The sequence below is a fragment of the Hibiscus syriacus genome, unplaced genomic scaffold (genome assembly GCF_006381635.1).
Source record: "Hibiscus syriacus cultivar Baekdansim isolate YM2019G1 unplaced genomic scaffold, ASM638163v2 tig00005712_pilon, whole genome shotgun sequence".
In the NCBI taxonomy this organism is placed as follows: Eukaryota; Viridiplantae; Streptophyta; class Magnoliopsida; order Malvales; family Malvaceae; genus Hibiscus; species Hibiscus syriacus.
In genome coordinates this window covers 363,859-375,947 of record NW_024062065.1, presented here as the reverse complement: position 1 = coordinate 375,947, position 12,089 = coordinate 363,859, and the positions used below count along the sequence as shown (strand labels likewise).

The window sequence follows — 12,089 nt, the reverse complement described above, 5'->3', positions numbered from 1 at the left end:
GGAGAAAACGAAAACTTACTAAAATATTAATGACCATTAATGTAGTTTACTCTTATTATTATTATAATATTTGGAATATATTTAAGTATATAATTATTTAGAGATATTGATAGTTTAGATGTTACATTAGAAAAATGACTGTTCTAATTTGATTATTGTTTTGATAATCGAAATTATGCTTTAAAGCTGAAGTTTAGTTCTATAATATTTATCCTAGTTAAAAAAATAAAATAAGTAAATACGAACATAATTTTAAAAAATCCGATCCAACCCGACCCGATCTGAACTTAAATTTTTAAATTTTTTTGATCCGAACGGATTAAGTCGAATCGAAACTCGTAGAGTTCGAGTCCGATACTCATACGTAGGTATGAACATTAATTGTACAGGGAGAAGCTTCCCCCACATGAAATATTCAATAGTTTCATTCCCAGGGTTTGGGAATATCCCTTTCTTCTATTTTGACTGTATCTAGGGGCGGACCACAAATTATCAGTACATTGGAATATCATTTGTGTAATACTCATTTTCACGTGGGTTTTCTATTTCCAACGGCTCGATAAACCACAGGCTCGAATGAAAACTACAGGCCCCATAATCATCGGTTTCTCCTATATTAACCATTCTGCTTCCCCTCTGTTTCTCCATTAAAGAAACATAAACAAATTCCATCTATTTTCATTGGGAAAAAAATGTCTGCAATTGTTGGCGAGTGGATGGAGGAGGTAGCAGCAAAGCTTAAAGAGAAGGTTCAAGCAAGAAATCCCTTCATGTCGATAAGGGCTAAAAAGGAGCAGCGGTTTGCCAAGGAAGGTCGAGTTGGAGACAAGGAAGCTTCAAAAGATGATACTATGTCGGAAGCTACCGTCTGTATGCTTATAGAACGGTTTGTCCCTTGGGGATTGAACAGATAAAATGTAAACAAGTTCCATTTTTGCATAACTTTGTTTAAGCTTATATGTAAAAAGGCAAGGCTTCAACTCTGTGTTAGTGTAAATTACAGTTGTTCAAGCTTATATGGCAGCTTTGCTTTGAATGCTCCTTGAACCTTCTTGGGAATCTGGTAAATACACAAGAACTATTAAATGCTTGAACTGTTTGATGATTGGTATGTGATTTTGAACAAAAAAATAATGAAGGAATTGGTAGTTGCAGAAAAGGTTTTGTTCTGGGGACCTAACAATCTGATATATTTTTACATCTATTTTCAAGTGTTCTGTTTGATATGTAATCCTTTTAAAGAAACTAAAAAATGGTCATGAAGTTGAGCTTGCTTCTATATCTGTAGACGACATCTCGACGTTGATGAAGCTATTGTCGTTGTACTCCCACTTAACAATGTTTGTGGTGTATCTGAGAGCTTCATCAACGGAATCCGGCTCCAAGCCGGTGACCATTCGAAACGTACAGCTTACGATCGGTAACCAAATTGAATAGCCTCTTGAACTTTACGGCAATGTAGTGGAAGGCACGCTGTGCGTAGCATGCCTGTTGCTATCATTGCTGCTGTTGATGTTGGACAGTTGATTATGGCTGATAACAGGGTTGAAGTCATGGAACCATTCGCATCGTGTCAGGGGAGTCGAGCAGGTCGGCTTTGTTGAGTATAAGAAGGAAGTCCTATCATTCGAATTCCGGATGGGTGACTTTACTCTCAAACAATTGCTTGCTTGCTTGCCACCATTTTGTTTACAGGAACACGGTTACCCTCTAATGAAAACTCGTCGTACTCGGTCAATGAGACGCAAAACAGGACGATATCGACATCTTCGAACATCCCTCCCCACTTGCAGTTCTCCCCAAGGCTACTGGGATGCAATCTAATAAGTTGGAACCTGAAGATTTGAACAAGTCATATTAAGCAAGATAAATATATGTGATTTAGTTTCGAGTATACGACTTATGCATGTAGAATGGAGTATAACTTACCTTGCTGATGGATCATGTTGATAACCATCAACAAACCTCTCTCTATCTGATGTGCGAAATGAGAATTCCATGCAAGATAATCAGTTCGACGACCTCGGCATACAAGATATCCATATCTGAGGGCTCATAATCCGTCTTTGAAATCTCAACAGCCTGAGAAGAAAATGAAGTTTTAAACTATAAGAATTGCTAAGAAGACCAAGTGCTTCTGTTCAATTATCAAGGAAATCATGGGGCAGGCTTACCCGTTCTAAGAAATAAGTAGCAGCTCCGGGCAGTGTTTCGAGTTCGTGTCTTTGGTTATATGTGGCCTGAAAGCCTGCATCGTTCCACAGCTTCTGAAAAAATTGTGCATAATCACTAGTAGCATCTGGGAAGATGACCTCCAAATTACCAGACTCCATCACTTGGATAAGCCACTCCGAGAAGGCTTTCAGTTGGGGCGAAATGGAATATTCGGATTTATGATAGATCTGGCTTGCACTGCCTGTTGCCAAGGACGAGAGCGCAAAAAAGCTGAACTCTTGTCTGAAAATAAGGTACATGTACAGCATCCATGTTATTGCTAAGGACATGACATTAGGGAAAATAACTATGTCTATGCAGTATTCACATCCGTATGCAAATATACCTTCTTCCATATAGGCCCTTTTAATTATTCTTACCCCCTTCCTGGTATGATCCATCGGCACTTAGCCAAAAACTCGGTTTTCCTTCACAATTGACTCCGACGATCTGAAAAAAAATATGTTCAACAGATTGACACTGAACTTACATGTCTAAAAGAGCTCAATCATGTACACCAACAAATGACCTGCAGCATCCACAGCTCGTTTCTTGTAATCTCTCGATCGTTTACGATTACTTTCGCATTTCCATTGCTAGCGTGAGCCTTGATTTTTCCTCCAACATTTATCTGAGCAGTAATAATCTGGCATGGCCCGTGTCCTTCCTGATTATATTACAGAGCAGTAAGTTCAATTTTAATGGAAGAGGGACCAAACTTAGGTTACTTGTAAGGCAAGACAAACGAAAAGTTTAGTTGTTACCTTTCCCCACAATCCAGATACTTTGTCATACCAATAGAATCCTGGTTTTAGTTTCTTCGGCCGGTTTCGGCAGGTTAGCAGAACATGCAACTCATCTTGACTTAGAGGCTCTCCATTGACAACGATCAGCTCGGGCGGTAGCTGATTTGACATGCATGTCTTCTCGGAATTCATTGCCTGCTGAATTTCCAACTCATTGAGCATCCTCGAACATTTTCCGAGACACGATCGCTTCGATTCCTCAATCTTCTTACCTATGCAAGTAACACATTTTCTTCCCTCCGGCATCGACCCCATTGCTTTCGGTCTCGGAATGGTTCGAATTTGAGCTTAACTCCGGATCACGTAAAGTTACGACAGATGGCCTTTTGACATGGCAAGTAGTCTCCTTGTTATGATCATCCCTTTTTTGAGAAAATACCTCAGATGATGAAAGTGAAGGTGAGCACAACACTGACTCAGTTGTATCAGAATCAACTAACTCTAACTCCATTGATGGTCTCTTCAAACTATCATCAACTGAAGTTGATGATTCATTGGATAGTTTCGGAACTGAGTTTTTGGTCATTGGTTTAGCCTTCACAATTGGTTGGATAACAGGCAATGAAATATCAGTATCACTCAAGACATAGGAAGAGGAAACCGGAGCCGCCGTGGGGAGCCGGTCAACGTCCATCGGAACTGCTTTAGGGATGTCAAAACTGATCGGAGGACCATGGTACTCAATAGAAAATGAGTACTCAACGTTATTGTCATCATCACAATCATCTTTAACAGATGATTTCCCAACATCAGGAAGAATTTTTCTTAGAATCCCAGCAAATCAAAAGAATCAAACTTTGGCAAACGGGAACACCATTAAGTTAACGACTCGTTCAAACAATTGAACAGACTCCATTTCTTTGTTTCTTTTCAACACATAAACCATTTCTGAAAAAGACCCTTTGTTGCTTCTGATGTCAAAATGACGTAGAAGCAAGAAGGGGAAAAGGGAAGGAAAAGATGGGAGACGCACGAGGAGTGGGAAATTTCCAGGAAAATGGGGTTTCTGCAAACCAAACAATAAGAATTATGAAAATGGCGGAGTCTTGAGCTGGAAGTAAACCATGGATGGGGACTGGAGAGATGATTGGACTGTTAAAGAGATGATGAAAACTTCAAATGCCCTTCATATGTCATAATTACGTTATCCATTTATCATAAAATTATTATTGTATAAACTACGCATTTAATATCTTAACTATCGATTTTATTCTATTTTGACCATAAACTATTCTTTTTCAGTCATACATAATATTAATTTTTTATTTTATTTTAGTCATCTACCGTTAAAAATCAACAGAACTGCTGACATGACTTTTTCCAATGATGTTTTGATATTATCTTATAGTGATACATCAAACACTACTATTAATTTTTTAACGGATGGTGATTAAAATGAAATCAAAATTAAAAGTTAGATATATTTTTTTTTTAAAAATAATGAACTAAAAAAAATAACATTTGAAATATTAAACATGTACTTTACCTTACTTTCTATTAAATCATTGATATGGTAGTAAACTAGACGTTAGATACAATTTAAAAAAAATTAAGTAACTAAAACAAAATAAAAGTAACAGTTGAAATACTAAATATGTATTTTACCTTAATTTCTATTAAATTGCTGATATGGTAGTAAACTAGTCATTATTAATATTTAATTTAACCTTTAAATTATAAGTAAAACATCATAATAGTCATTTAATAATAAGTTTTATTTTGATTTGAAGTACCAAGAAGTGTGTTATATTTAATTAATTTTATTTGATTAAAAGAAAAAAGAAAAAATTAATTCTAAAGACTAAATTGTAAGAAAGGCAAAAGTGACAGTTTTCAATTAATAAAGATTTTATTGGCAAGAGAAGGGTCTTTGTGGATGCCATGGCTTCATATGTTCTCGAAGAGCTGATTTTTATATTTGAATGCAAAAGATAGAACTAGTCAACTGAGTAATATTTTAATGGGCAAATTACATTATTTCATCATCAATTATTCTTATAGTTTTATTTTGATCTATCAATTATTTTTTTAAATCATACTTAATGTTATGCTTTTGTTTCATTTTAGTCACCTATTATTAAAAAATAGAATAACTGATATGGTAATTTTTTTTCAACAATGATATGACACTATCCTATGATGACATATTAATATACGTTAAATTTTTAGTAGTGAGTGATCACAACCAAACTGACCTTCAACAATACAGACATCCTATACTAATGTTGTTAAATTAAGATAAGTTGTCAAACTCGTCAAATCGTTGATTTTCGATTCAATTATTCAAATATATATATATATATATATAATAAAAAATCATCAATTTTGAGTTCAACTAGACGATAATTTGATATTATCAGAACTGCTGACATGACTTTTTCCAATGATGATTTGGGTTCAACTAGACGATAATAACACTGGTGCAGTGGAACTAATAACAAAGAAAGCTTTACAATATGTGTTTTTTTTACCGGATATCAATTACCGACCTGTCTTTTCAAGTAAATACTATATAACAGAAACATGCTTCTGCAACCACTTGTAATCACACCTTAGTTTTCAACTTCTTCCTCTCTCAACTCATCTTAGCATGCCTTGGTCCCCTTGGCTTCACTGTAAAGTTGATCAACTTTCTCCTGCAGATAACGATTGGCATTTGAGGTAAATCATTTCCATGCAACTAGGGATGGACCTAGAGAGGTTGACCATCGTTTTTTAAGAAAATTTTAAATTCATATATAATTTAAGTATTTTCTTTATAATTTTAGGGTAAAGTACAGAGACGGTACCTAGATTATAGGACACTACTTTATTGAGTTCTTTAACTATTAGAAGTTACAAATTGAACACCCAACTATTCATACGTTACTAACTCGTCGTTTTCTATTGAAAAGTTGATGGTCGGTTAAGCTTGACATCAACCTGCTGGTCATGATATATTCCAAATTGGTTATTTATTATTGTCATATTTCAGTCAGTAAGTTAACGTTTAATTCGTCAACTTGTTTATAGAAAAAGATGAGTTTGGATCATATAAATAATTGGGTGATCATTTAATAACTTTTAATAATTGAGAATATTACCCTTTTTTATATTGATAATGTTAGGTATGGCTCATAAATATACCAGTAAAGAGGACAGGAGATGGAGCGGAGTGAGCGAAGCGAACATCAACTGTCCTTACAAAGAAAGTCTCGTTGTGGGGATATGAATTATGTGGGTTGAGGGTGCGGGGGCGCAGCCCCCGCGGTACGGTACAGGGTTACTTTTGTAATTATGTACCAGGGTTTTCTATTATAAATAGAGATGTAACATAGACCTAAAATATCATTGAATAAAAACTTCTAGCGCCGCCTAGGCACCGAGGACGTAAGCACATTGTCGAACCTCGTAAAATTCTCGTGTTCTTTTGTTTTCTTTACCCGTTTTCGTCAACAGATAATATATTTTCATCTCTATTTCTAACATAAAATTGTAGGTCCATTCGTACAAGTATTGATTTGCAGAGAGACAGAGACACAAAGGATACCTTGTAGTATTTGAGCAGTTGGGGCCTCTTAAGCTTGAAAGTTGGGGTCACCATATCCCTCTCCATGTCAAAGGGGTTCGGTTCCAAATGCACTGCTTTTAGCATTTCAAAGCCTCGAAGCTGTTGGAAGTACAGATTTTGCATCAGTTGATGAAAAAAAACTTGTATGGTTTCTATGACTTGCAGGACAAGGAAGAAGAAGATGTTGTGGTGTTTATCTGCTTACTTGATGTTTCTTGCCAGTGTTGTTTAGCTCGTTCAAAATGTACTTTTTCGCCTTCGGATTTTCGCATAATGACTTGAAATCAGTAGGTTCATTATGTTCCATTGCCCAGTCTTCTAATGCCTTCCTCTCAGGGACTACCACGGCCACCAGAAATGACTCGAAACTGTTCCCGTAAACCCAAATCTGTCCATCGGAAAGTTTTGACAAACTCGGTTTTAGGGCCTTAATGGAGTACTTAGTGTAACTGGTTGAATAGCTATGTGTACGACGACGTACCGATGCTATAAGAGGGCAACGCGAGTATGTGTTCTCAATGTTCTCGACTGCAACATATTCGCCTTGAGAAAGCTTGAATATGTTCTTTTTCCTGTCGACGATTTTCATCGTCCCATCGGGTTGCAGTTCACCGATGTCACCTGCAACGATCTCGACATATCGATATCAGAAAGAGTCACGGTTAATAAGATCAGGAAGTGCATATCTCTTTAATACCTGTATGAAACCAGCCATCAATAACAACTTCGTCAGTTAGGTCTTGCCTCTTGTAGTAACCTGAGAAAAGGGTGTTTCCCCTGAGGCATATTTCTCCTCGTGGCACATCAGAAAGTGCGTCGTATCCCATCTCCGGCACCGATTCAAGCCTCGCTTCGATGGTTGTTACTGGAACCCCAACAGTCCCAATCATAGACATTACATTTGCAAGGGAAGTATAACACCCACCACAGGTCTCAGTCAAACCTATCACATTGAAGAAAAATAAAACAGAAGAACTTCAATAAATATGAGCAGAAATTTTTTCATTAACACTTGTTTTAGTTGTTACCATATCCTTGTGATAAATTAGAGCAGCAAGAGACCCTCAGAAACTCCTCCACATGCCTCGGCAAAGGCGCTGCACCCGATAGCATTATATGAACTTTGCCTCCCAATGCTTGTCTTACCTACAAGAATAACATGAATTTTAGCAAGTAAACCAGGGGTCTTAATAGGAATCGAGAAAAAGACGGGAAAACAAACCTTCTCGAAGACAAGTTTGTCCATGAGAGGGGATGCTTTGTCGTGTGGGAATCCATTCTCCATGTTTCTCAATTTGCTGTTTTTAGATTTTACATCAGTTGGACTGTACACAATCAAGTAAATCCAACAACCAAATAAAAGGTTTACCAGTAAACTTACTAGTTATAGGCATACTGGAACAACTTATTCCGAAGTAGACCACCGGATGCAATTTTGTTAACAATACCTTCGAGAACAAGTTTCATGGATACTGCTTTAGAACTTACAAAAACTGGTATCAACATGAGGTTACATTCATAAAGATGATTTGTCGATATGTACCCGTGTATATGCGGTCATAAACTCTTGGAACCGCACAAAATGCTGTCGGTTTTAGTTCCTGGAGATCGTCCATTAAATAACGGACATCCTGCAAGTAAAGCATAATGATTTAATTTGATGCTTTAATACTAAAGAAGGTAAAAGTGTATGGAAAATTGTGATCCTACCCCTTGCCAGAATCCTATTGAGGAACCTCTTTTGATGAAATAGCTCTCCATCATCTGATCGTAGACGTGAGCCAGAGGGAGGAAGGAGAAATATGTATCCTCTTCTGAACACTGTAATGCAATTCATGTCATACATGTTAAACTTTACGACAAAGACTAACTCGAAACACTTCGATGTTTTACGATTAAAAGGTTTTTGTTTTCTTTCTCACAGGTTTGTCTGTGATTTCTATCAGTTGATCTATAGACAAAACTTCTGTCACGATTGCCCTGTTTGTGAGAATGACTCCCTTTGGTTCTCCTGTTGTTCCACTTGTATACATTATTGTGCATATATCAGTCTTCTGTTTCGGTGGAAGCTCACAGTCCAAAGAACCCTACGAAAACATGTTAACTTTAACCGGTGAATCACGGTTTCGATCAAAACATAATTTAAGGGCACAACAAAGTTGAATCATGTTACCAGCTCGGAGAATTCCTTCCATGAAAAGACAGATACACCGCGCTCTTCGGCTTCCTTCTTTTGTGTGGTGGAAACATTTGCAAAACTGACAATGGCTGAAGACAGAAGATGGACACTTCAATTGGTAAGCTTATACAGCAGAAAAGGTAATCTTAATGTCAAAGCACCTAATTAATGGGATCTGCACTTACTTTTTAAGTAAGAACAACATGCTGGAAGGCATGATAGGATCTGTCCAGGATCAAAAGCGTATCGTTAAACGAAGCTAAAATGCAATGCAACCGAAAAACAGATTGCATCATCTGCAATGACAACTTACAGAAGGGAGTTTGTTCTCTTGAACAAATGCTATTTTAACTTCAGCGTGGTTAACGATGAACTCCACCGCATTAGCACCTGCAACAGCGTAAAACCAGATAAATTATCACCTCGAAATCAATTGAAGAACAACCGATAATCATTAAACCGAAAAATCTATCGACAAAAGAGATTTCATACCAAGACTATCATATAGGGGTACATATGTTACAGCTTGACTGTTACAAGCCTGTGGAACAGGAGCCAACAAACAAATTATACAAGTCACTGAACAGTCAGAAAACAGATACTAGGGAGGGCATACCTCCATAGAAATGATCCACTCCGGACAATTGGATCCGTAGATACCGCATCGGTCTCCCTAGAAAAGTGACATTAGAATAATAAACAAATTTATAAATGAAAATCTGTGTTCAAACCGGTTTAACATTAGGACTACTTACAGGATTGACACCCTGGTTCCTCAAGGCAGAACCGATTTGGAGAGCTGCATCATAAGCCTCCTGATATGTGATCCATACATAAGGACCAGCTTGCTGCAAAAGCAAAGGAAACTGAACCATGTTATCCTATAAAAGGGAGAGAGTAAACACCTCAATTTTCAGTTTTGTCCAAGTGTCAACATGTTCTTATCCAGTACATGGAATGGAAGTTTGAAATATTTAATTTTGAGACAGACCAAGGAAATTGCACAAAGTAGTAAACTCTGAGCATTAAGTTACTATCTTAATGAAGCATTGGGCCTGTTCTCTAGCAATGATCATGTTATTACCTTAGAATCTGTAGTTTGTCGTCGTCCCAACATTCGATTGGTCGGATTCCTTTTAACAGAATCACTGCAGGAAAAAATTAATAATATTAGAAAGTTAAAAAGCGTCTACCCTATTAGCTAAGCTGGTTAGAGTTGCATGGGACAATTATTTTTCTCTTTTGTATTGTGTTGGCCTAATTGTATTTTGGTCCCTGTGTTATACTCAAGTTCATGATTTAGTTCTTATATTTTTATTTGGCATAATTCGATCCTCCACTTTTAGAATGTAAACATCTTTTCAACATAAAAAAATCATTATTAACATGAACGTAAACCTCCAAATTTAGTCCTTATACTATAGTTTGACATAATCTGATCCTCCACTTTTATGATGTAACATGCATCCTCTCAACACAAAAGGACCACTTATCAACGTAGTTGTGGTTTTTTTTAATAAAGAGGTAGGTCAATATTTTACTCACAATAGTTATGGTGTTAACTATTTGGGCTAATCAATGGTAATACAAAAATTGAGGGGTCAAAGTATGATTAAATTAAAATATTGGACTAAATCTCAATTTTGAGCCTGATAGAAAGATCAAAACCATAATTGTATCATATTTTGTTTCAGATAATTATTATATTTATTGACACTTAAATTCTTTTGTAGTATGAAAAATAACAATTTAATAAATAAAAACAGAGTAAAACAAAAATTAGCAAAATCAAAGGAACTAGTGCATGATTCCATGAGATGTGCAACTCAACCTTATATTATTCTATCTTCTTGATCCTACAGATCTTTGCAGAAATGAGCAAACCGCACACATATTCTCACCTAAAGAACTCCCATGGAGAATGCATTCCGTCCGGCATATCCAAGAGACCATCCTTAGCATAGATGCACCGGTAAACCGGCCCGGCAGACGGCTTTTCTCCGGTTCCCGGCCTCGATTCTTCGACCTTTACCGCGTACGAGACCGACATTGTATGCTCGTCACCTTAACAAATGCAAACAAGGTAGCAAGAACTCTGTGAACATGTATGATAAGGTGTGATGACAAATGATATTTAACCACAAAAAAAAGGAAAATGTTAATGACGACGGCGGTGGGAGAGTTAGTTGAGCTGCTGCTACCTCAATAAATTCGTATATGCAAAGTTTCCCCCCCTAATAATTCGATATAATGTTTATATTTTTCCCACTATTTTTTTTTAATTTTAAACTAAGGTGATTACAAATACAAAGTGGTATACATCCTTTTTTATACGATGATAATGTAAATCGAATCAAATTAAATTATTATATTTAAACAAAAATGTGAAATCTTTGCCCCCTTATTTATGATGGGGTTGAGAGGTTGGTGTGAATCACTGAATGTTTTTTTTTAATATATAAAATACTTATTTTCACCTCTCATTTAGTTTCCGTATGTAATAAATGAGTAGCTGAATTAGTTGAAGATTGTTTAACCTACCAAGACTTCTTAATTTGCATGTTCATGGCTGGTTTTCAGATATATTGAAAAAATATAAATTAGCTGACTCTTATTCTCATATGTAGTGGGGTAAGGGGGAGGTAAGATAGTAGGTTGCCCCCAATACCAGATTGAGAGCAACTTCCGTGGAGACCTCCAAATTATGAAATGCTCTCCATAGAACTCGACAATCGTTGATAAATATTTTACTGATAGTAATTTGGATCACTTTTCCTTTTAATATTATTATAATTTCATGTTTATTTTAAAATGATTTTTAAAAAATAATTGTTTTATGAAAAATAAAAGGAAAAGGGGAAACAGAAGGGAAAAAAACGTTATGTTTTAATTAAAATTTAGATCAGTTAATTGTGGGTTTTCTTTCTTATTGGTGAGTAAATGGAATATGGGTAGGGTAGAGGTCATAAATGTGGCTCACCAAATAAGGAGGCAGTTAATGCTTTGGACTCGAAACTTTATTCCACTGATTCCATGGTATAAAATTAGTTAATTTTATATAAAAATATATTTAATTAATAAATATTACGAAAAAATTTCAACATAAGTCACTTACGATTAGGAATGGGCATGAGTTGGGTCGTGTTAGATCTTCGGTCCACTCGACTCGATCCAAAAATTATTAAATATTCTATTCGATCCGTAAAATATACATCGTCCACCCGATCTGAATCTTATCCAATTTTTTTTATATAAAATCCAAACTTGACCGACCCAAAATAATATATTTATTAAAAAATATTATTTTTATTCAATACAAATAGAGATTTAATTGAAAGAA

The 12,089-nt window shown here is 36.0% G+C and overlaps 1 protein-coding gene and 1 pseudogene across 1 annotated transcript; both read right to left on the bottom strand.

Annotated features, from left to right (window-relative positions):
* Positions 1 to 1,160: 1,160 nt before the first annotated feature.
* Positions 1,161 to 4,077, bottom strand: LOC120199925 (annotated as a pseudogene).
* A 1,318-nt stretch (positions 4,078 to 5,395) lies between these two features.
* On the bottom strand, positions 5,396 to 10,841 carry LOC120199924 (long chain acyl-CoA synthetase 2-like). The gene is made up of 19 exons (XM_039200892.1): positions 10,651 to 10,841; positions 9,834 to 9,897; positions 9,505 to 9,597; positions 9,366 to 9,422; positions 9,242 to 9,290; positions 9,063 to 9,139; positions 8,935 to 8,974; positions 8,744 to 8,838; positions 8,493 to 8,657; positions 8,281 to 8,391; positions 8,114 to 8,201; positions 7,952 to 8,018; positions 7,793 to 7,868; positions 7,599 to 7,716; positions 7,268 to 7,513; positions 7,052 to 7,191; positions 6,776 to 6,958; positions 6,550 to 6,669; positions 5,396 to 5,656 (listed from the first exon to the last, which is right to left on the bottom strand). The coding sequence occupies exons 1-19, from the start codon at positions 10,797 to 10,799 to the stop codon at positions 5,606 to 5,608; spliced, it is 1,989 nt and encodes a 662-aa protein (XP_039056823.1). The 5' UTR covers positions 10,800 to 10,841; the 3' UTR covers positions 5,396 to 5,605.
* Positions 10,842 to 12,089: the final 1,248 nt, after the last annotated feature.

What these genes read in the sequence shown, in the direction of transcription:
- LOC120199924 (XM_039200892.1), bottom strand. Translation starts at nt 10,799, where the DNA reads ATGTCGGTCTCGTACGCGGTAAAGGTCGAAGAATCGAGGCCGGGAACC. An exon ending in GACAAACTACAGATTCTAAG is followed by an intron (nt 9,598 to 9,833) that starts GTAATAACATGA and finishes TTGCTTTTGCAG; the next exon opens with CAAGCTGGTCCTTATGTATG. An exon ending in GTTGCCCTCTTATAGCATCG is followed by an intron (nt 6,959 to 7,051) that starts GTACGTCGTCGT and finishes TCCGATGGACAG; the next exon opens with ATTTGGGTTTACGGGAACAG.